General features: G+C 47.0%; 1 protein-coding gene and 1 long non-coding RNA gene across 3 annotated transcripts; one reads left to right on the top strand and one right to left on the bottom strand.

Annotated features, from left to right (window-relative positions):
- Nucleotides 1-3,751: 3,751 nt before the first annotated feature.
- LOC115546912 (uncharacterized) lies at nucleotides 3,752-8,436 on the top strand. The gene is made up of 2 exons (XR_003977304.1): nucleotides 3,752-3,889; nucleotides 8,347-8,436. It is a non-coding gene; the product is annotated as an uncharacterized LOC115546912 (long non-coding RNA).
- grk6 (G protein-coupled receptor kinase 6) lies at nucleotides 3,914-24,343 on the bottom strand. Of its 2 annotated transcripts, none has more exons than XM_030360718.1 (16): nucleotides 24,079-24,343; nucleotides 19,523-19,618; nucleotides 17,179-17,291; nucleotides 15,478-15,555; nucleotides 14,034-14,143; nucleotides 13,265-13,357; nucleotides 13,118-13,181; nucleotides 12,054-12,194; nucleotides 9,941-10,131; nucleotides 9,185-9,222; nucleotides 8,936-9,025; nucleotides 8,036-8,244; nucleotides 7,613-7,750; nucleotides 7,069-7,206; nucleotides 5,571-5,705; nucleotides 3,914-4,190 (listed from the first exon to the last, which is right to left on the bottom strand). In XM_030360718.1, the coding sequence occupies exons 1-16, from the start codon at nucleotides 24,128-24,130 to the stop codon at nucleotides 4,140-4,142; spliced, it is 1,737 nt and encodes a 578-aa protein (XP_030216578.1). In that variant the 5' UTR covers nucleotides 24,131-24,343; the 3' UTR covers nucleotides 3,914-4,139. The 2 variants fall into 2 exon arrangements, with proteins under 2 accessions (XP_030216578.1, XP_030216579.1); XM_030360719.1 differs by having other exon boundaries at nucleotides 5,583-5,705; nucleotides 24,079-24,342.
- Between the last annotated feature and the right edge of the window lie 743 nt (nucleotides 24,344-25,086).

The following is a 25,086-nucleotide window of genomic DNA, read 5'->3' as shown; positions in this document are numbered from 1 at the left end:
CCCTGTCTCTCTCTATCTGTTTCTCTGTCTCTCTTTCTCTCTGTCTCTCTGTCTCTTTCTATCTGTGTCTCTCTCTCTGTCTCTGTCTGTCTGTCTGTCTGTCTGTCTGTCTGTCTGTCTGTCTGTCTGTCTGTCTGTCTGTCTGTCTGTCTGTCTGTCTGTCGCAGGGAGGAGATCTCTGAAGGTCCAGGGGGAGGAGGGAGGTGTCTGTCTGTCTCTGTCTCTGTGTGTGTGTCTCTGCCTCTCTGTCTCTCTGTCTCTGTCTCTCTGTTTCTGTATCTCTCTGTCTCTGTCTCTGTGTCTCTCTGTCTCTGTGTCTCTCTGTCTCTGTCTCTGTGTCTCTCTGTCTCTGTGTGTGTCTCTCTGTCTCTGTGTCTCTCTGTCTCTGTGTCTCTCCGTCTCTGTGTATCTCTGTCTCTGTGTGTGTCTCTGTCTCTGTGTCTCTGTCTCTGTGTCTCTCTGTCTCTGTGCTCCCTGTCTGTCTGAATGATGACTCTGAACAGACAGCCCTGCCGTCTCCCTGTCTGTATGCCAGGGGTCTGGGTCTGGGCCCAGAATGGGCTGATGTACGATGCTGACAGCAGGACACACAGAGTCCTGCTCCGTATTTCACAGCGCACAGCGCCGTCTGAAACGTTGTTTTATTGTGTGTCTGTCACACACATACTAAACGTGGGCTTGGTGTACAGTTTGTGTGTGTTTCTTCATGCCCAACTAGTGTAGACGCTTCTACAAAGCATTCCCCTGAGCATCAAGTGAAGCTGCCTTACGTCCCACCTCAGCCCTCCCTCCCTCCCTAGACGATCAGAGAGCTCCTCCCTCCCTCCCTCCCTCCCTCCCTCCCTCCTTCAGACACCTCCCTCCTCCCCCTGGACCTTCAGAGATCTCCTCCCTGCGACAGTAAAGGAGGTGACAGTAAAGGAGGTCATGGTAGATAAAAGAGGTGACTTGTAACTTGGGGAACAGAGGAGGCTTGTAACACTGAGCTGAGGGGCTAAAGTGTGATGCATGAGTCACTGTTGCAGGAAGTGCTGGTGATGACACAGGAAGTAGTATTTGTGACTCAGGAAAGGAGACGTAGAATAACGGCTTCATTGTGAGAGTAGAAGTCAGGGAACCCAAATGTGTGTGTGTGTGTGTGTGTGTGTGTGTGTGTGTGTGTGTGTGTGTGTGTGTGTGTGTGTGTGTGTGTGTGTGTGTGTGTGTGTGTGTGTGTGTGTGTGTGTGTGTGTGTAAGCACACGGTGTGTATGACTGTAAGAAAGTCCGAAAGTTTGTTTGAGGTCACCGCTGTTCGTGGGCGGGCGAGAGACATATGTCACATGACTAATCTGTGACATAATACTTTTTACACACACACACACACACACACACACACACACACACACACACACACACACACACACACACACACACACACACACACACACACACACACACACACACACACACACACACACACAGGAGTTCATTGTATTAATGTTTTCACTTCAAGGACGCAGTGACTTCTCCCTCTCCTTATTCTTTCAACTCTCTTCAGCTCTCCTTCAGTCTCCCTCTCTGCCTGTCTGTCTGTCTGTCCGTCTGTCGCTCTCTCTCTCTGTCTGTCTCTTCCTCCCTCTGTCTGTCTTTCTCTTTCTGTCTAACCATTCTCTGTCTATCCGTCTCTTGACTGTCTCTCTCTACCTCTCCCTCTCTGTCTTTCTCCCGCTCTCTGTCTCTCTCTGCCTCTCTCTCTCTCCCGCTCTGTCCCTCTCTCTCTCCCTCTATGTCTCTCTCTCTCTCTCCTGCTTAGTCCCTCTCTATATCTCTCTCTCTCCCTCTATGTCTCTCTCTCTCTCTCCTGCTCTGTCCCTCTCCATCCCTCTCTCTCTCTCCCTCTGTCTCTCTCTCTCTATCTCCTGCTTTGTCCCTCTCTCCCTGCCTCTCCCTCTCTATCCCTCTCTCTCTGATATTATGATAAACATACATTTACCTTGCAAAAGCAGACATTTGCATATTCTGGATTAATAGATCAAAGCACCCCGCTGTCTCTCTGGATTAAAGTTTATTTTTTGCCATGGAAAAGGTACATTGACATTGGTAAAGAACAAAACTAAAGTAAGATACAACATAAATAACAAATAACATTCTGGCTCTCTGTCTTTCTCTTTTTCTGTCTTTGTCTTTCTCTGCGTCAGTCTCTGTCTTTATCTGCGTCTGTCTCTCTGTCCTTCTCTTTGTCTGTCTTGCTCTCTCTGTTTGCAAGCACAGATGTTTGTCCTACATCTGCTGACATCACCGCCGCATTGTTGAATGGTTGTTATGGTAACGCAGCATGTGATGCTGTCCTATATGCAGTATATATGATGACCGCATCAACCTGGGAGCCCGCAGGTCGGACAGGAAGTTAAATACTGCAGGTGTGATGACCTCTGACAGGAAGTTGGGTTAAAGACTGCATCCCAACATTGCAAACAATGTTTGCAATGCAAACACAGTGAGTTTGAGGGGCCTACTTACCGATGTCAGAAGGAACATTTTAGAAGAAACTCACACAACACTCCTGCACCTGGTCAAACAAGATATTTAATGTGGTGTAGGTGAAGGTACCTGGTAGTCTCTGTTTTGTGCGTGTTTGTGAGAGAGTGATTTCATGACATCATCCAAGCCGTTCCTGAATTTTGTAATGCTCAATATTCTCCAGCTTTGTACGACGGTACGCAAGCGTTATTGTTCAGTACTCCACTGAGTTCGAAGCTGTCCACTAGTAGGCACTGTTCAGTACTCCACTGTTATTTTTCTAAATGTTCAAAGCTGTCCACTAGGGGGCGCTGTTCAGCACTCCACTGAGTTCTTTAGTCTAAATGTTTAAAGGGCCCCTCTTCTCTGATTGGTTAAATAACAAATGAAAATGATCTCCATTGGTCAGTCCCACGTGTGAACAGTGTGAAGGGCGGGGAAATGAGGTGGGGTCCACCACTATTACGATTTATTAAATCTTGCTTTCTGCTCCCATTTCCTTGATTCTCCTTCACAATTCTCAAATCTTAACAAGAGCAGCAGAGAACAAACAACACACATCATGAATCCTCTCTCTAATCCTTACTGGAGTTAAGAGGTAACACGAGGGATGCACCAAACTTATGTCTGCTCGTTCTCCAACTGGGAGACGGGCTGCGGACGAATGTGGACAGTCAACGTGAGCGCGAGCAACCACTCCCAATGGGACAACCCACTAGATTCACTCTTGTGTCTGGGAGCCTCTGGAAGTCTTTGTATACAGTATCTTTCAACGGGTCGTCCCTGTAAGAGAGACTGCATGAAACCACACGGTGAGAAGCATCACAGACGGGCTGTCGGTAGTCCGTCTTCACCACGTTGTAGTTTCACGACTTCTACCTCACATCTTCCCTTGACCTCTTGACGTTTTCCATCAAGTTCAAGGAAAAGTGGTTAGGAAAGGAGACAGGAAGTCACTTTTTGACCATTGGAATGGCGCCGTGGTTCCCTCGTGGAGAAGCACCTCAGAGGGAGGCAGAGCAGACAGACGGACGGACGGACAGACACCCCCGGACACATCGCCTCTCGGTGATGGAGCGGAGACAGACACAGCTCCAAGCCGTCTGTGTGGAAACCTTTTAGGACATCAAAGGAGCTCCCTAAAGTGCCCAACCTGTGCAGGCGGGATTGGTCCCAAGACTTCAAACGATTTACTTTGTTTTACCTCTATCCGTACCACAGGGCATGCTGGGTAATATCAGATCAAGCAAGCAAGGAGTCCTCTGCCTTGAAGCCGCCGAGCAAGGCACTTTGTTCGCCTCACTGAGGTGTGTGTGTGTGTGTGTGTGTGTGTGTGTGTGTGTGTGTGTGTGTGTGTGTGTGTGTGTGTGTGTGTGTGTGTGTGTGGGGTTCAAACACACAGACACAGTGCCAGCCTCGTTCTCACATTTTAAATAAACATACTTAATTATGCCTACAAAATACACATCCTGAGACATATCTGTTCACATACATCCTAAAAATACAAATGTACAAAAGTTGTAAACAAGTCCAGATCCTGAGTTGGGTAGAAAGGAGTCTCTTCTGCCTCTCCGTCTGTCTCCGTCCCTTCACTCGTCCATCTATCCAACCGTCAAACTCTCGGTTGTCCCGTGTCTGTTACAGTCTGGTCGGCTCCTCGTCGCTGTCGCTGCAGTTACCACAGCACCCCTGCAGAGGGAGACAGAGGGAGAGGATTTCTCATTGCATATGATTCGGGATTAAATAAGGAACACAAAGACGCTGTACGGGACACTGGGTATGTAGCTACACCATGTAAACTATAAAATACGGTAGAAAACATGGCATAGGGTTGGTGACCATCCAGTGTGTCCGTAAAATTTAGAAGATAGAGGATTTTGGGATGGTTTCGGTGGAGCTAGACCCCAAACCCTACAGCGACTCAGGACACGTCAAGCCCCTGCAGGGACCTGGAGCTCTGGGTGAAGCTATCGCTGTAGCGGCTATGTGGTGTTTACTGTTTGTCTACTGTAGGTGTAGTGTTGGTGTACTGTAGGTGTAGTGTTGGTGTACTATAGGTGTAATGTGGGTGTACACGTTGGTGTACTATAGATGTAGTGTTTGTGTACTAAAGGTGTATTGTTGTTGTACCATAGGTGTAGTGTAGGTGTACTATAGATGTAGTGTTGGTGTACTATCGATGTAGTGGTGTGTGTTGTTGGTGTACTATAGGTGTAGTGTTTGTGTACTATAGGTGTAGTGTTAGTGTACTGAAGGTGTAGTGTTGGTGTACTGTAGGTGTAGTGTTGGCGTACGTCTAGTGTTGGTGTAAGTGTACTGTAGATGTAGTGAAGGTGTAGTGTTGGTGTAGTGTAGGTGCAGTGCTGGTGTAGTGTAGGTGCAGTGCTGGTGTAGTGTTGGTGTACTATAGATGTGGTGTAGTGTTGGTGTAGTGTAGGTGCAGTGCTGGTGTAGTGTAGGTGCAGTGCTGGTGTAGTGTTGGTGTACTATAGATGTGGTGTAGGTGTAGTGTTGGTGTAGTGTAGGTGCAGTGCTGGTTTAGTGTTGGTGTAATGCTAGTGTAGTGTTGGTGTAGTGTAGGTGTAGTGCTGGTGTAGTGTTGGTGTAGTGTAGGTGCAGTGCTGGTGTAGTGTAGGTGTAGTGTAGGTTCAGTGCTGGTGTAGTGTAGGTGTAGTGTAGTGGTGGTGTAGTGTAGGTGCAGTGCTGGTGTAGTGTTGGTGTAGTGTTGGTGCAGTGCTGGTGTAGTGTTGGTGCAGTGCTGGTGTAGTGTAGGTGCAGTGCTGGTGTAGTGTAGGTGCAGTGCTGGTGTAGTGTTGGTGTGGTGTAGGTGCAGTGCTGGTGTAGTGTAGGTGTAGTGTTGGTGTGGTGTAGTGTAGGTGCAGTGTTGGTGTAGTGTCTGTGTAGTGTTGGTGTAGTGCTGGTGTAGTGTAGGTGTAGTGCTGGTGTAGTGTCTGTGTAGTGTAGGTGTAGTGTCTGTGTAGTGTAGGTGTAGTGCTGGTGTAGTGTTGGTGTACTCTAGGCCTATGGGGCTGGCTGGTATGGGAGGGGGGCTGCAGTGGGGGCCCCCACCTGTCTTCCTACCATCCGGTGCATCATGCCCTGCTTTGGAGGGGGGGGCGGCTGGCCCCTCCAGTCCAGATCCGGGGGGACCGGACCCTCGGCATGCAGAACGCTGAGCTCCCCGAAGCACTCCGACTCCACCATCTGGGGAGGGGGCACGAGTTAGCACCCTCAACAGCACTCTGAGCACCCCAAACATCAGTCTGAGCCCCCTAAACATCAGTCTGAGCCCCCTAAACAGCACTCTGAGCACCCCAAACATCAACCTGAGCCCCCTAAACATCAGTCTGAGCCCCCTAAACATCAGTCTGAGCCCCTTAAACATCAGTCTGAGCCCCCTAAACATCAGTCGGAGCCCCTAAACATCAGTCTGAGCCCCCTAAACAGCACTCTGAGCACCCCAAACATCAACCTGAGCCCCCTAAACATCAGTCTGAGCCCCCTAAACATCAGTCTGAGCCCCTTAAACATCAGTCTGAGCCCCCTCAACATCAGTCTGAGCCCCTTAAACATCAGTCTGATCCCCCTAAACATCAGTCTGAGCCCCCTAAACATCAGTCTGAGCCCCTTAAACATCAGTCTGAGCCCCCTAAACATCAACCTGAGCCCCTAAACATCAGTCTGAGCCCCCTAAACATCAGTCTGAGCCCCCTAAACATCAGTCTGAGCCCCCTAAACATCAACCTGAGCCCCTAAACATCAGTCGGAGCCCCTAAACATCAGTCGGAGCCCCTAAACATCAGTCGGAGCCCCTAAACATCAACCTGAGCCCCTAAACATCAGTCGGAGCCCCTAAACATCAGCCTGAGCACCCTAAACATCAGTCGGAGCCCCTAAACATCAACCTGAGCCCCTAAACATCAGCCTGAGCCCCCTAAACATCAACCTGAGCCCCTAAACATCAACCTGAGCCCCTAAACATCAACCTGAGCCCCTAAACATCAACCTGAGCCCCTAAACATCAACCTGAGCCCCCTAAACATCAACCTGAGCCCCTAAACATCAACCTGAGCCCCTAAACATCAGTCGGAGCCCCTAAACATCAACCTGAGCCCCTAAACATCAGTCGGAGCCCCTAAACATCAGTCGGAGCCCCTAAACATCAACCTGAGCCCCTAAACATCAACCTGAGCCCCTAAACATCAGTCTGAGCACCCTAAACATCAACCTGAGCCCCTAAACATCAGTCTGAGCACCCTAAACATCAACCTGAGCCCCTAAACATCAGTCGGAGCCCCTAAACATCCCTCTAAACACACTAAATGCCCCTCTTTACACCCTTCACATCCCTCACAATACACTAAACACCAATTTAAGCACCCTAAACTTCCCTCTAAGCACCTCGAACATCCCTTTAAACACCATGAGCGCCCCTCTAAACACCCTAGAAATCAGTCTGAGCACCCTGTAAGCCCCCTCAGGAGACCCGTTGAACCCGCTTGCTGTAGACGAGAGAGAGACGGAGAGAGAGAGAGACAGATGATTGACACAAGAGAGAGAGACGGACCTCGTTCTGCCAGGGGATGGACACACAGCCGCTGCAGACCTGGCTGTGGAAGGTCTCGTCCTCGGGCTGTAGCTCCACCCCCTTCACCGTGGAGAACTGCTCGATGTCAAGGACGTCCTTACAGTAGATGGCCTGGGGCTACACGCACACACACAAAGATGCACACACACACACACACAAAGATACACACACACACACACACACACGAAGATACAGACGCACACACACAAAGATACACACACACACACACAAAGATACACACACACACACACGAAGATACACACACACACACACGCACCCACCCATATAAACACACACACACACGTATACACATACACACACAGGTACACAAACACACCAACACACATACACACACGCACACACACGTACAAACAAACACACCAATCACACATGCATGCAAGCACACACGCGCACACAAACAAGAATAAGGTAAACACAAACAAAAAACACACACACTGGGTTAATAAATATTAGGGACAGAGTGGTACTGGCTCGGTAACCATGGAGACGGGGGTTCCCTCACGTCAGGGATGAAGGGCGCGGGCAGCATCCCGGCCTCCAGCCGCTTGAAGTTGATGGAGCTGAAGATGGGATGGGCCTTCACCTCCAGGGCCCCGCCCTGTTGGCAGCCCAGCCTTTCAGACGGCTCCTTGACCAGCAGCTAGAGAGAGGAGAGAGAGGGGCGATCAAACAGGAGAGAGAGAGAGGAGAGGGAGGGAGAGAGAGCGCGAGAGGCGATCAAACAACAACGAGAGAGAGAGAGAGAGAGAGAGAGAGAGAGAGAGAGAGAGAGAGAGAGAGAGAGAGAGAGAGAGAGAGAGAGAGAGAGAGAGAGAGAGAGAGAGAGAGAGAGAGAGAGAGATCAAACACTAGATCGAGAGAGAGGGGCGATCAAACACTAGAGAAAGAGAGAAAGAGGAAAAGAGAGAGAGAGAGACCATCGTACCATCTGGCAGAGGGACGTGGACAGGTCGGAGAACTTGTCCGAGAACTCCTCGTTCTGCTCCATCACCAGCTTCTCCACCTCCTCCCTCTTCATCCTCTTCTTCCTCTGCTGGAAGGGGGAGGAGCCCTGGATCATCTCGTACAGCAGGACCCCCAGGGACCACCAGTCCGGGCCGAAGGAGTAGCGCTCGTTCTTCACCACCTCGGGGGCTGGGGGGGGAGACTCAGTCACACATCAGCGTCACAGCGCCCCCCGCGTAGAGGGAGGCCTTACTGCACCCCTCTAGGGGCCCACAGCGCCCGCACAGTGAGTGTGTGTGTGTGTGTGTGTGTGTGTGTGAGGCACGAGGTGTCCCACTGAAGGTCCTGAGTGTGACACAGTGGGGCTCCGTGGAAGGTGATGATAATGGGTTATATTATAAACAGTCTGCTGTCACGGAGGATAACGTTTGGTAGTCGTGGTACGCTGTTCGTCTGCTGCTCGCTTTGACCTTTAAGGACGCGGCGGTCTGGGTAATCAGGGTGACCGTCTCACCACTGATCAGAGAACATCTTTACCAGTCATTTCGGTCTAAATCCCTTCGCTGTGCTGATTCGGCCTCAGAACATTTAGCAAATCTAACAAATGTAAAAACAGCCAATGTTTCATAACTCTTGTCGTCACGGGTGATGAGTTATGGCTCAGCGTTAAGAACAGACAGACAGACAGGCAGGCAGACAAACAGAGAGACAGACAGACAGAGAGACAGGCAGACAAACCGAGAGACAGACAGACAGACAGGCAGACAAACACAGTGACAGACAGTCAGACAGACAGACAAACAGAGAGACAGTCAGACAGACGAACAAAATGGCAAAAAGACGGACAGACAAACGGACAGACAGACAGGCAGACAGGTACCCATGTATCCCACGGTGCCAACCCGGCCCTTGATGCTCTCTCCTTCAGGCACGTGGACGGCCAGGCCCAGGTCTGAGATCCGGATGTGACCTACACACACACACACACACACACACACACACACACACACACACACACACACACACACACACACACACACACACACACAGACAGAAGAGCTCACGTTGTAAAACACCATTCATTTACCTCCTTCACACTACCGATCCTGAGTTACCAGCAGCTACTCACCGTGGTCGTCCAGCAGAATGTTCTCTGGCTTCAGGTCCCTAAAATCAGAGAGATTCAATTTGGATTAGTGCACTAATGCAGTGTAGCGTGCACTAATGCAGTGTAGCGTGCACTAATGCACTATGGCGGACGTAAGCTAATGCAGTGTACTGCAATGACCTGCCGGCTAAGCTGTAGGCGCGCTGCTAGCTAAGTTTAGTGAAGCTGCACTGCAGGCCAAGGTGTTCGCGGCGCCGGCCACCTGGAGGCGATCCTCTCGTGGTGCAGGTGCTGTAGTAGCTACGGTATAGCTACTACAGGCGGAGGTGTAGGTGCTCTAGTAGCTACGGTATAGCTACTACAGGCAGAGGTGTAGGTGCTCTAGTAGCTACGGTATAGCTACTACAGGCAGAGATGTTGGTGCTCTAGTAGCTAAGGTATAGCTACTACAGGCAGAGATGTTGGTGCTCTAGTAGCTAAGGTATAGCTACTACAGGCGGAGATGTTGGTGCTCTAATAGCTACGGTATAGCTACTACAGGCGGAGATGTTGGTGCTCTAATAGCTACGGTATAGCTACTACAGGCGGAGATGTTGGTGCTCTAATAGCTACGGTATAGCTACTACAGGCAGAGATGTTGGTGCTCTAGTAGCTACGGTATAGCTACTACAGGCAGAGGTGTAGGTGCTCTAGTAGCTACGGTATAGCTACTACAGGCGGAGGTGTAGGTGCTCTAGTAGCTACGGTATAGCTACTACAGGCGGAGGTGCTGGCCACCTGTAGGCGATCCTCTCGCGGTGCAGGTGCTCCAGGCCGCAGCAGATCTCGGCGGTGTAGAACACGGCCCGCTCCTCCTCCAGGGCGCTCTCGCCCATGTGGTAGATGTGGAACTTGAGGTCGCCCCCGTTCATCAGCGTCAGCACCAGGCACAGCGCCTCCTTCGTCTCGTAGGCGTACGCCAAACTCACCTGGGGACCACAGAACATGATGGATATCAAGGTGTGAATTATGCACTAATGATGTTATTAAGGGTTATCAAGGTGTGGATTATGCACTAATGATGTTATTAAGGGTTACCAAGGTGTGCATTATGCACAAATGATGTTATTAAGGGTTATCAAGGCGTGCATTATGCACTAATGATGTTATTAAGGGTTTTCAAGGTGTGCATTACGCCTCAAGTACTAATGATGTTATTAAAGGGGTAGTTCGGAATTTTGGACATAGGGCCTGATTCCGAAGTGAGCATTGGTATTCTATATCACTGGAGACAGTTTTCAACACATTTCATTCAGTCCTTCTAGTTGCAGAGTTCGCTCGTGCTAGGCTAGCGCAAGTCAACGGGAAATGCTAGCCTGCTATTAAAAACAGTCTTACCCACTCCACAGTACACCCGAGGTAAATCAATTATAACGACAGACTATACATCTAAATGTCTGTTTATAGAATAATGTTAGAAATAAAACCAACCTTGCATTGCATTGCATTTTGAGGGAATTGCGGGGTCTCAGCAGCAGTGTTTATATTCCTGTACGTAGGCTACGGCAGCGGCGGACTGATACCTAGGTTACCTGCCCCTGTCATTGCTACAAACGCAGAGTACAGTGAACGAAGGAATTCTACAAGAGTATTAAATTAACAAGATATGGCCACGTTTGGAGGAGTTGCGATTGCATCTGCCTTTGAAGACGATTATGAGGAATTTGTTGTATCCAACGAACCGTACATGTACGAGCCGGTGTTTTGATGTCAAAGCCAGCAGCAACAAGCCACAGTTGAGTCCTTTCTGGATCTCGCACTGGAAATTGGTGGAAACTTTGTGGTGCCCATCTGTACCGTTTATTTCTACAATTTCTAAAAGCACACTGAACCATCATGTTGCCTAGTCGTTCAATTGCGCTTCTGTCCAACGCTTCTCTGTTTACGTTCTTCTGTCGTGATTCGGTTACAAACCTAACCAGCGCATAGTAGAATTCCGCTTCTGCTGAGAAAGTAGTCCCTCGATGATTCATGCGATGCATGGTTAGTTTTATTTCTAACATTATTCTATCAACACAGACATTTAAATCTATAGTCTGGTGTTATAATTGATTTACCTCGGGTGTACTGTGGAGTGGGTAAGTTTTTAATAGCAGGCTAGCATTTCCCGTTGACTTGCGCTAGCCTAGCACGAGCGAACTCTGCAACTAGAAGGACTGAATGAAATGTGTTGAAAACTGTCTCCAGTGATATAGAATACCAATGCTCACTTCGGAATCAGGCCCTATGTCCAAAATTCCGAACTACCCCTTTAAGGGTTATCAAGGTGTGCATTATGCACTAATGATGTGATTAAGGGTTATCAAGGTGTGCATTATGCACTGATGATGTTATTAAGGGTTATCAAGGTGTGAATTATGCACTAATGATGTTATTAAGGGTTATCAAGGTGTGCATTATGCACTAATGATGTTATCAAGGGTTATCAAGGTGTGCATTATGCACTAATGATGTTATTAAGGGTTATCAAGGTGTGAATTATGCACTAATGATGTTATTAAGGGTTATCAAGATGTGCATTATTCACTAATGATGTTATTAAGGGTTATCAAGGTCTGCATTATGCACTAATGATGTTATTAAGGGTTATCAAGGTGTGCATTACGCCTCAAGTACTAATGATGTTATTAAGGGTTAGGGTTAAGGGTTAGAGTTTACTTTCATTCCACTTCCAAGCCTCTCCAAGACCAAGTTCATTAGCTGACATGGAAAGGTGTATTAATATACTTTTTTTTTTACATTTTCCTGAGCAGTGAAAGCATCACTCCGTTATGTCATCATTTAACATATATTGAACTTTAAATGCGCAGGGTTAAAGGGTGTTTGTGTGTGGGCGGTGCGGGAGACTCACCACAAACCGGCTGTTGACCTTCTCCAGGATGGTCTTCTCGTTCAGCGCCATGGACTCGCCCTTCCTCTTCTTGATCCTCTTCTTCTCCAGCTTCTTACACGCGTACATCTTCCCGGTGGCCCGCACCTGGCACGCACACACCTGGGGGACATTCACTCATTCATCAGTACCCCACTGCATGACAAAACAAGGACGAAGAACCAATAGTTAAGCTTCCAAAGATCGGACCTAAATCACTTAAGGTTGCGTCTACTTGATAATCAGCTGGTCACAGGCTGCTGCTTGCCGTCTGCTCACCGCAGGAGACAATTTACCCAATAGCAAAAGTTACTGGTGGTTGAGGAACAGTTTAGAACTAGAAGCTGATAGCCCGCTGGTGGTTGAGGAACAGTATAGAACTAGAAGCTGATAGCCTGCTGGTGGTTGAGGAACAGTATAGAACTAGAAGCTGAGAACCTGCTTAGGGAACAGTATAGAACTAGAAGCTGATAGCCTGCTGGTGGTTGAGGAACAGTATAGAACTAGAAGCTGAGAACCTGCTTAGGGAACAGTATAGAACTAGAAGCTGAGAACCTGCCTGGGGAACAGTATAGAACTAGAAGCTGAGAACCTGCTTGGGGAACAGTATATAACTAGAAGCTGGGAACCTGCTTGGGGAACAGTATAGAACTAGAAGCTGAGAACCTGCTTGGGGAACAGTATAGAACTAGAAGCTGAGAACCTGCTTGGGGAACAGTATAGAACTAGAAGCTGAGAACCTGCTTGGGGAACAGTATATAACTAGAAGCTGAGAACCTGCTTAGGGAACAGTATAGAACTAGAAGCTGGGACCCTGCTTGGGGAACAGTATATAACTAGAGGCTGAGAACCTGCTTGGGGAACAGTATAGAACTAGAAGCTGAGAACCTGCTTGGGGAACAGTATAGAACTAGAAGCTGGGACCCTGCTTGGGGAACAGTATAGAACTAGAAGCTGAGACCGTGCTTAGGGAACAGTATAGAACTAAAAGCTGAGAACCTGCTTAGGGAACAGTATAGGACAATATAGAACAGTCGATGCCTCACCTCGCCAAAGCCTCCTTTTCCCAGGACTCGGTACTGACGAAAGGTTCCCTTGGTAACCGGCTGTCTGTTGGGGTGAGACACACGCTTGTGAGATGTGGTCCAGCACTCACCCTAGCGTAAGATAAGGTCCAGGGTTAAGGGTCCTACCTCTCTAACCACTTCCACTGGAGGAAGCGGTTGTAGTGCATGCTGTCCAGGTAGTCTGAGAAGGGAGCCATGCTGAGGTACTCGTGGACCAGCCTGGGGAAACATCAGCTTCGGTTTCACAGTGCAGAGACTTCATGGAATGAATGGCTGAATGACAACATGAGGTCATCTCACGATTCACACTGCAGGGTTTAAATGGAACCAGATAGGATTTATATCACACTGCATCCATACTTTTGTTACTGATCTTTATTATTGTATGTAGTATGTGTATATCCTTCATAGTTTGGTTTGGAAGTAACAGAAAAGTGTCACAGGAATGCATCAGTAACACAGCGCATTATTGCACTGTAATACCACAATACTCTACCAAAGTAGTCATACTATATTACAGTATCACAGTATAGCTGTGTGCTGTACTGTAATACCAAAGTACTATAGTATAGTAGTAGAGTAGTACTAATCAGTATAGTAAAGATCAGTTTCTTGTCGTGTGGAGACATCTCCGCAGAGGATCTGAAGTCATGTTTCCACAAGTTCCTCTTTTCAAACCCACTTCCTGTTATCATTCCCTGCATCGTGATTGGCTGGCTGTCAGACCCATGCAAGCTTTTATCAGCCTCACCTGTTGAAGGGAGGGAGAGAGAGAGAGAGCCAGAGACAGACGGAGAGAGAGAGCCAGACAGACAGAGATAGAGAGATAGAGAGACAGAGAGACAGAGAGACAGAGAGATAGACAGACAGACAGACAGACAGACAGAGATCCTACTTGGTAGCGTGTTTGAATAGCTCCTTGGACACCTCCTCCTCCTCCTCCTTCAGTCTGTCAACACACTGACCCATCATCTCCGCTTCCAGCTCCTGCATGTAATGACTAGACTATACACACACACACACACCACACACACACACACACACACACACACACACACACACACACACACACACACACACACACACACACACACACACACACACGTTAAAGGGGACATATTATGAAACAACACTTTTCCCGGGATGTGGGGTGTTGTTTTGTGTCTCTGGTGCTGTCACACGCATACAAACTTTGTAGATATGCATTTCTGAAAGTACCTCGCCTATAGTTACCAAACGAGCAAGTTCGTTTCTGCGCCCCCTCCTACGTAGGAAGGGGGTACATTTGAATATTACCTCCCACTTCCCCACCCCCCTCCAATCAGAGCATAGCTACGATTTTGTTGACCAGCGGACGAGCGCTGGGCGGAGATGTTCGCGCATTTCAGAAACGGGGATACTCCATAAAAAAAATGCCGGACTGCCACCGGTCTTCCGCCGAAGCTCCGGCGGAAGTCCGGTGGCAGTCCGGCAGCTTAGCTCCGGGGGTACAATCCCTTTCTCCTCCATGTCGCGGTTCAATATATGGACTGCAGAGAGTCAAGGCCAAAGTTCCTTTCCCCCCAATTTCTTTTCAACCATGGCCGAGATAACCCCCTTTACTTGTTGTGGAAGTACCAGAGATGTCAGAAGCAGTCTTTAAGAATCATAATATCATCCGAGGCGCACATAGCTTTTGGCTGTGATATTAGATATAATATTATATAAATATCTATAGATTATATAATAATAATAATATTATTATAATATTATATCATATTATGTTATATAGATATAGAGCTCCGGGAGTCTGCAAACGGCCACAATCCTTTCTCCTCCATGCTGTGGTTCAGTCTGACAGCTCATTGGTCAATGGGCAGCAGCTCATTTGTATTAAAGCTACAGACACCAGAAACAGCGCATTCTGAAGGGACTGAAACAGACAGGAATAGCGGTAGGCAAGATTTTTTTTTCCTAAAAGCCATTTCCATTAAACTGCTTAGAAAACTCATATTCTATGTTTACTTGTTGGGTAAACACCATAATATGTCTCCTTTAATATTGTGTCATCTCTTATAACATGTAACCCTGCATTTTATATTATGCAAATAGAATATTAGCTATGCTACATGCCATATCAGCTAGTAGTGCACTAGCTATGCTAGTACATGCTATACAATGCTTACAGTGTGTTAAATATGATTTATCATGCTTGCTGTTGCATGCTATATCACGCTAACAGCGTCTTAAATAAAGCATATCATGATAGTTGTGTTACCTGTGCTAGTACATGCTGTATCATGTGTGTTAGCGTGTTTGCTATACCACATGCTATATCATGCTAGCAGTGTGTTGCTTACCGTTGGTTTGAAGTAGATGTCGAGGAGTTTTTGTCCGCATTCTTGCCTCTTCTCATCTGGAGTGACCTCATACTCTGCCTGGAGAAAAACTTCATATTATACAGTATACTGTACTTCCAGGTCATTTTTTATATTATATACTGTACTTACAGGTCCTTTAGAATAAGATATACTGTACTCATGGTCCTTTAGTATAATATATACTGTACTTCCAGGTCCTTTAGTATAATATATACTGTACTTTCAGGTCCTTTAGTACATATATATGCTGCACTTTCAGGTCCTTTAAAGCAATAGTTGATTGTACTTCCAACTAATGTAGAGTAATATCCTTTACTAGACTGGGTAGCCCTGCCCATTCTGCCGGCGATTTGAGTTCTCCCTGCACAAGGGTCTGGAGAAGAGCATTAATTCTGCTTCCGATACGTTTTTGCGGGAGCCAATCACCAAGCTGACACAATGACGACAGGGAAGCGACGACAAGCAGCCAACTAGGCCCATGATCACTCCTCTTGTGCTGAAGAAAATGACAGCAGCTTCCCCGGACCAACGCCAAACCCCTCCCACTTAGATGTTTTTAAACCCCCTTTTTTTTTTTTTTTTGCTTTTAACCTGTAGCCCTTTGAGATCTTCGGATGAAAAGGGCACTATAAATAAATGTATTATTATTATTATTATTATTATTATTAAATCTACGCTTGAGCTTGGTCTGGCAATAGCCAGACTAATCCTGTACTTCGGTAAAATAACGTGCCGTGCTTCCAGATCCTACGCGTGGTGGAGGGAAAGAGTGAAACACGAGGTCCTCCATTATAGAATAAGTGAACTAAAGTCTCTTGGCCGTATGGATCAATAGCTTCCTCCGCTAATGGAGTTGGAAACATCACAGATGAAGAACAGAGGACGCCAACACATGAAACCCACATCAGTAATCCCATTTATCTGCCCTACGTTAATGCAACTATACGTCATTCATTTATTCACCCACCATCCTTTCACCCATTTAGCCATCGATCATGCAATTAGTATTCATCACACATTCATCCTTCCATAATGGCTTCCTCCACCCATAATACAACCATCTCCTGGATCAATACATGACTCGAATCTCTCTTTCTCTCTCACTCTCTTTCTATATCTCTTTCTCTCTCACTCTCTTTCTATATCTCTGTCTCTCCAGCTTTGTCTCTCTCTCTCTCTCTCTCTCTCTCTCTCTCTCTCTCTCTCTCTCTCTCTCTCTCTCTCTCTCTCTCTCTCTCTCTCTCTCTCTCTCTCTCTCTGTCTCTGTCTCTGTCTCTGTTTCTCTCTCTCTGGTATATATTTGTCTCTGATTGTATCTCTTACCTCAAGATTAAAGATTAAAAACTGTTTTATTCATATCTCTGATAATAACCAGATTGTCTATATTCATATATGACAGTAAACAGAGTTTATTTTTTATATCTCTGACAGTTAAGAGATGGGTTAGATTCATATCTCTGACAGTTAAGAGGTGCTTTGAATTCATATCAAATCACAATCTTCCAACGAAAGATTTATTCTAGCCACAACCTGTCTCTAGCCAATCCAAATGGAACGTGTCCAACAGCGCCCCCAGAGGCCGAGTTGGAAACGTCTGTTCTACAACCGTTCCCGCTGGCTCGGACAGAGAAACCGTCTCCCAAAGAGAGGTCTCAGAGCTCAGTGTGAACCAGTCCTCACCACCGCGTCCAGGAAGGCGATGCAACGACGCAGTCCATCCCTCGTCTCACAGAATTGTCTGAAGAGAAGTCTTCCTATTGGCTGTCGCTCACACAGGCTGCTGTAGTCCTTCTCTAGAGAGAGAGAGAAAGACAGAGAGAGCAAGAGAGAGAGAGAGAGAGAGAGAACTGATTTAGTGTAGTTTCTGACCTCAGGGAAACAGGATATCGAGAAAACATTACACATATTGTGTAATTCTTGGCACTCTACCAGAAGGACCTTCGGGGCATTTCCTGTGGATGCACAAATACACACTTGGAAGATCATCCAAAAATCAAAACAACCTGGCTAACCAGTTGTGCCAAACAGGGAGTTTGCAGGACCCAACCAGATACATACTTAGATACAGAGAAAGGTACAGACTCATGGCTTTAGAGAAAGGTACAGACTCATGCCTATAGAGAAGGTACAGACTCATAGCTATAGAGAAAGGGACAAACTCATAGCTATAGAGAAAGGGACAGACTCATAGCTATAGAGAAAGGTACAGCCTCATAGCTATAGAGAACGGGACAGACTCATAGCTATAGAGAAACGGACAGACTCATAGAGAAAGGTCCAGACTCATAGAGAAAGATACAGACTCACAGCTACAGAATCATAGAGAGAGAGAGGGAGGCAGCAGAGAGAGAGAGAGAGAGAGAGAGAGAGAGAGAGAGAGAGAGAGAGAGAGAGAGAGAGAGAGACAGAGAGAGAGAGAGAGAGAGAGAGAGAGAGAGAGAGAGAGAGAGAGAGAGAGAGAGAGAGAGAGAGAGAGAGAGAGAGAGAGAGAGAGAGAGAGAGAGAGAGAGCCTCTACTTCCTCTTCGGTTTCCTTTGTGGTTATACACAAGAAACTAAGAGAGTGAAAAAAGAGCAAGACAAACGTCGGATCCCCACTATGTGTTATTTATCTTGTCACCAGCACACACACACACTCCCTATAGATTATGGATCCTCTTTTTGTGAACATCATCATGATTTCTCTGGAAAAAGGCCTGGGCGTGTAGGGTTGGCATGGCGGTGCTCGATCGCTCGTAACAAGACGCTCACATGAAGTTCTCAAGCTCCACGTGACGCTACCAGCTGCTACGGTAAAACCAGCCGGGGTATATCAAGGAGATAGATAGAATCTGGCGTGACCACGCGTCATGAGGTACCGCTTGGCCTTAACATAAAGTCCTCTTCATAGGTTGTGTGTGTGTGTCTGTCTGAGATACACACACACAAACGCACAGTAGGACAGTAGGGGGTTGAGATACAGAGGAATAAAGATTCCATGTGTGAAAACTTTGAGGTCTGTACTCTGTAACCAGCCTGGGGAGGTACTCTATATATATATATAGATCTATACATCTCTCTCTCTCTCTCTCTCTCTGATTACATATATATAGAGTGAGATATAGAGATATAGAGACATAGATATATAGTAAGGGGTCGGGGGTCATCTTGCAAGGAGGCCTACAGGTAGACTGAGGACATTGGTGATGGACCCGATAACCTTCCCCGTGGAGTCCAGGCCCTGACCAGCTGTTGGTCTGTACCTCTGGCTCTGCCGTCATCTCTTCCAGTTGCTCAGCTGCCTTCACTGCCTCACACGGGGAGAGGCAGTGAGCTAGCAATGTTAGCGTAGTTCAGACGGTATGACAGCTGTGTTAGCCTCAGGGCCACGGTGGGTCGCGTCACTAACCCGTCTTCATGAGAAGAGGGGTGTGTGTAAACACACACTGTTGACCACCCCAAATGTACCTACCCCCTCCCTCACCCATCCTCTACCACTCTGTCAGAGAGAGAGACAGAGAGACAGAGAGACAGAGAGACAGAAAGTTTGACTTAGGGGTTATCATGGAGACTCTTGCCCACTCCACTTTCTTATTTTTACCCCTTCCCATCTTGCCTTCCCTCGGAACAACGCTACAAGGGGTGGTGATTGAAACCTACACAACCCTTGCCTGCTACGTTCAAAAGGGCCGTTCACACCCAAAGCGAAGCAAATATTCTTCTCACGCCACTCGGGTGCGGCTGCTCACAGGAACCGCAAACTGTGAAATCTCGGGTTGAATAATGCAACCCGAGCGAAAGACGACTATGCACCGTTCCATGGAAGTAGAATCGCGCAAAAAACCCCCGTAGAACCGGGTCGTTTGTGGGGAACACACAGTAGGAGGTCATCGATGAAGTTCACGCAAACAGACACAACAAGTTTTTTGCCAGACATTTCAAAAGTGGGAGGAATGGGGTGAAAGGGGATGGGGCCAGTGAGTACCAGTGGACCGGAGAGGGGGGTGCACCAGGGGGTGGGGTGCGGGGTTAGAGGTCAAACGTACCGGTGCTCTGTCGTAGTTCTTCACAAAGGCTGATGTGGGGGAACTGGAGCATCTGCTTCCATTTCTTGCTCTTCCCCTTTCTGTTACCGCCACCCCCTGTAACACACACACACACACACACACACACACACACACACACACACACACACACACACACACACACACACACACACACACACACACACACACACACACACACACACACACACACACACACACACACACACACACAGGATCATTATAAAAAGCTAATAATACACACATGCTAATATAATTGCCAGATAAAACATAGGACGACTTTATTGTTGATGAGAAAGGCCTGGCTAAGTAAACAACATGGGGACAAAGTTTGGGCACCACCACCACCACCACCACCACAAATTAAGTAAACTGGGAGGTTCTGGGTCTCCTTGGTCAGCCCCACGGCGGCCTCCTCCTCTCGTCTCCGTGCCGTGCTGTTATTCAAACTCAGAGTCCTCCCGTGATCTGTCTCGGGGAGGCATGTGAAGGGGCAGAGATAATTGGACTGACCGGGGCGATGCCAGACCTTCCCAGGCCGGCAGAAGCCTCCTGGGTCTCCGTGCCATCCACCTCCACCACATCCCCACCGGGGAACTACACCCCTGACTACATCGCTGAGTACTAGCCACTGCTCTGCTTCTTAACCGCATCGTCATGCACCCTCTCACACGGCCCACTGCCTGAGACAATCATTACTGAGCGTTCCTTTATCTGCTGAAACATCAATAATACCATGGTTAACATGCACGAGTGACGACACACAAGGTCCTGTTCATCTGAGATTTGTTGGCGTGTTGTTAGGATTCAATTCCTGGGTAACTACCCAAAGCTTGACACCATAGTTCAGGCCAAAACCTTCAACCCCACGCCTAGACCGTAGATAGAATCACAAAAAAGACCAGACTGTAGATCAGCTGTAATCACCAGATCAGACTAGTTAGAACCACGCAACCATGTGTACCCTCGACATCAGACTGAAGCTAGGAACAAACAACAATCTTTCACCCCAACATCAGAATGAAGCTAGGAACAAACAACAATCTTTCACCCCAACATCAGAATAAAGCTAGCAACCTACAACCACCTGTAACCCAAAGCTCAGACTGTAGCTAGGAACACACGACCATCTGTGACCCAAAGCTCAGACTGTAGCTAGGATCATACAACCAACTGAGACCAAACGCTCAGACTGTAGCTAGGAACACACGACCATCTGTGACCCAAAGCTCAGACTGTAGCTAGGAACACACGACCACCTGTGACCCAAAGCTCAGACTGTAGCTAGGAACACACGACCATCTGTGACCCAAAGCTCAGACTGTAGCTAGGACCATACAACCATCTGTGACCCAAAGCTCAGACTGTAGCTAGGAACACACGACCTGTGACCCAAAGCTCAGACTGTAGCTAGGACCATACAACCATCTGTGACCCAAAGCTCAGACTGTAGCTAGGAACACACGACCATCTGTGACCCAAAGCTCAGACTGTAGCTAGGAACACACGACCACCTGTGACCCAAAGCTCAGACTGTAGCTAGGACCATACAACCATCTGTGACCCAAAGCTCAGACTGTAGCTAGGAACACACGACCTGTGACCCAAAGCTCAGACTGTAGCTAGGACCATACGACCATCTGTGACCCAAAGCTCAGACTGTAGCTAGGACCATACAACCATCTGTGAGCCAAAGCTCAGACTGTAGCTAGGAACACACGACCACCTGTGACCCAAAGCTCAGACTGTAGCTAGGAACACACGACCACCTGTGACCCAAAGCTCAGACTGTAGCTAGGAACACACGACCACCTGTGACCCAAAGCTCAGACTGTAGCTAGGAACACACGACCACCTGTGACCCAAAGCTCAGACTGTAGCTAGGACCATACAACCATCTGTGACCCAAAGCTCAGACTGTAGCTAGGAACACACGACCATCTGTAACACCAACATCAGCAGTAGGAACATTAAGCTTAAAATCTGTGACCAAGGCACCTTCAGGCTAGGAGGTTGTGACCTCAACTGACTGAAGCAAGAAGGGCAACATTGTCTGCAAATAGCAATAATCCTCTATTTGAAATATAGCCAGCATGAAGCGGTTAGATGATCATCTTTACTGCTGGTGGCTGTTAGACTTATCTTGACTGCTAGTGGATGTTACATGATTAGCTTGACTGCTAGTTGATTTTACTTGATTAGCTCGACCACTAGTGTATGTTAAGACGTTTATCTTGACTGCTAGTGGATGTTCCATGATCAACTTGACTGCTAGTGGATGTTACACAATTAGCTTTACTGCTAGTGGATGTTACATGATTAACTTGAATGCTAGTGGATGTTAGACAATTAGCTTTACTGCTAATGGATGTTACATGATTAGCTTGACTGCTAGTGGATGTTAAACGATTAGCTTGACTGCTAATGGATGTTACATGATAAGCTTGACCGCTAGTGGATGTGAGACACTTATCTTGACTAGTAGTGGATGTTACATGATTAGCTTGAGTGCTAGTGGATGTAACATGATTTGGTTTACTGCTAGTGGATGTTGCACGATTAGCTTTGCTAGTGGATGTTACACAATTAGCTTTACTGCTAGTGGATGTTACATGATTATCTTGACTGATAGTGGATGTGACATGATTAGCTTGACTGCTAGTGGATGTTACATGATTAGCTTGACTGCTAATGGATGTTACATGATTATCTTGACTTCTAGTGGATGTGAGACGATTAGCTTGACCTCTAGTGGATGTGGGACGTTTATCTAGACTGCTAATGGATGTTAGACGATTAGCTTGACTGCTAGGGGGTGTGTGAAGTTTATATAGACCGCAAGCGGATGTTAAACGATTAGCTTGACTGCGAGTGGAAGTGTGAAGTTTATCTAGACCGCAAGAGGATGTTACACGATTAGCCTGAGTGCTATTGGATTTTACACAATTAGCTTGACTGCTAGTGGATGTTACATGACTATCTTGACTGCTAGTGGATGTTACATGATTAGCTTGAATGCTAGTGGATGTGAGACGATTAGCTTGACCGCTAGTGGATGTGAGACGTTAACTAAACTGCTAATGGATGTCAGACGATTCGCTTGACTGCTATTGGATGTGTGAAGTTTATCTAGACCGCAAGTGGATGTTACACGATTGGCTTGAGTGCTAGTGGATGTTAGACAATTAGCTTTACTGCTACTGGATGTTACATGATTTTCTAGGCCACTTGTGGATGTGGGACATTTATCTAGACTGCTAGTGGCTGGTGAAGGGAGGGGAAACTTGAGTCTACCTGCTAACATTTGAAATTCAAATGTGTGTTTTGAGAAGGGACTCGGGACAAAGGGTGTGTTGACGCGGCGCCACGGCTCCTTGCGCCGGAGCTCTGGTTCTGGGGGAGACACAACGACTTTACTGTGATGCAAATTCCCTAAAGGTCCCGGGGTCGATAGGCAAACATATCACACACACTTCCTGCTGTTGTGTGCCTCCGGCATTGTAGTCAGGGAGGATGGGTGTTCGATAAAGGTCTTCGGACGATCGTCTTACCTCAACATCAGAGGACGTTGCTCTTCCCCTTATCTTATCATATCTGAGGTCTTAGCCAGAGGTTGGGTTGGCCCTATTGCTGCTGGACTCAGCCAAGACGGGACAGATATCTATTTATATATATATATATATATATATATATATATATATATATATATATATATACACTCTGAAAGAAGCTCTTTAAGAGGTTGTCTAACCCAAGTGAGCTCAAATGTATCACTTGACAGTAAAAGTAATATTGCAATAATACTAGACCTAAAGCCCTTAATAAACATTGCATATGTGGTGAATATCAAAAATTTATAATAATATTTACATTTAGGGCATTTGCTCAACTGACTTGAGGGAATATTCCTTTAATGACCTCATCTCGGCTACGAGGGTAAAGGGTTATTTGTGTTCAACAGGCCCCCCTATAAAACATGCAAAGTATAACAGTGGGCTCCATCCTGTCACAGCAGGACGGGTTGGAAGCTCTCTCTATGCTGCATTTTCTTCTCCAATTTAACGAGTCATGTATATGAGGCTAACCCAGCTGTCATTGATCAGGTTATTATCTTCCACTTTAATATTGATCAATTCCGCTGGACGCACGCGGTTGCGGTTGGCGGGACTCGAACCCGTGAACCCGCTTCGCGTGCAGTCAGACATCCTGTTTCGCAAGACGCAGCAACTCGCGGGTAAACCTGCTGTGTCGCCATCACGACTACATGACAGTTACATGTCCTTCCGCCCTGCCGCGCCCGGGCAGGACCACACCTGTTGTCACGACTTCTGCCGGCAGAACCGACCTTCTCTGGCTCGGTACGAAGTACTACATGGATCCACTACCTCCAGACCCCATCTCTCCTTCTACCGAGTGAGGAGGAGGAGGAGGAGGAGGAGGAGGAGGAGGAGGAGCAGGAGGAGGAGGAGGAGGAGAGAGGGCTTGAGGAGGAGGGCGAGGAGAAAGAGGAGAACCTGGGACCAACGACCCGAACTTACCTTCGCGTGCTTTCAGGAGCACCGTGTTGGCCACTATGTTCTCAAGCTCCATGTTCTGTTGGCTCAAGCAGCGGGAACCCCGACCTCCTTCTGCCGCTCACAGCCGCCCTGCCCCGGCCAATGGCTCTAAGACGACCCGGTGTTGTCCCGGTTCTGAGACCGGGTTTAGTCCACTAGGAGCTCTGGGCAGCGGTGTGTGGTCCTCCTACCGGTCCTTCTCAAGGTGTGTGCGGGAAACATAGTTTTCTGTTTCTGCTTTTTGAACTTGTTCTTCCGCTGTGGCCACACCCACATCTCACCAAGTAGGGCTTACATTATTACTCGAATAATGACTATAGCCATTTATAACCTACATATCTATATTTATATAGCTACAATATAATGAGTGCATATTTTGCATCTATATATGACTATATAATGTACTAATGAATGTTATATCCATTCATATTAAACATGTATATAACTATTTTATAAGAATGAAAGTTATATTATAACCATGATTATTATAGATCTATATTAATTGCATAAAAAATATTATGATAGTTTACTATCCATTCATAATAATAATAATAATAATAATAATTAATGTAATTTTATATACATCAATATCTATACTACAGCTTCAATAAGCTGTAATATGTGAAATTATTAAGCATCTACATACCTTCTATATTGTGGGCTGTATACAAGGAGGTGTTTCTTCTTAGTCATTAGGACTACAAGAGAAGAAGTTCTTTATTGATCCCAGAAGAAAAAACACAAAAGTAGCGGGCAGTTGGAGAGGTAACTGCTCAATAAAGAAATAATAATATGCAGAGATCGCAGAGTGGACCAATATCTCCTTGCATAACTGGATCACATTATAACGGGGCGGTTAAGCAGTTGGTGAGGCCGTTTGATTTATAAGACATTTATTATTCAGTCTACTAATTGATGATGTATGGTTTCTATTTGGTATATAGCGACACCTAGCGGTCTAATTGATCGTGCAAGCTGTAGGTTAATGGC

This window comes from Gadus morhua, chromosome 7 (assembly GCF_902167405.1).
Source record: "Gadus morhua chromosome 7, gadMor3.0, whole genome shotgun sequence".
NCBI lineage: Eukaryota > Metazoa > Chordata > Actinopteri > Gadiformes > Gadidae > Gadus > Gadus morhua.
This window is presented reverse-complemented; position numbering and strand designations above follow the sequence as displayed.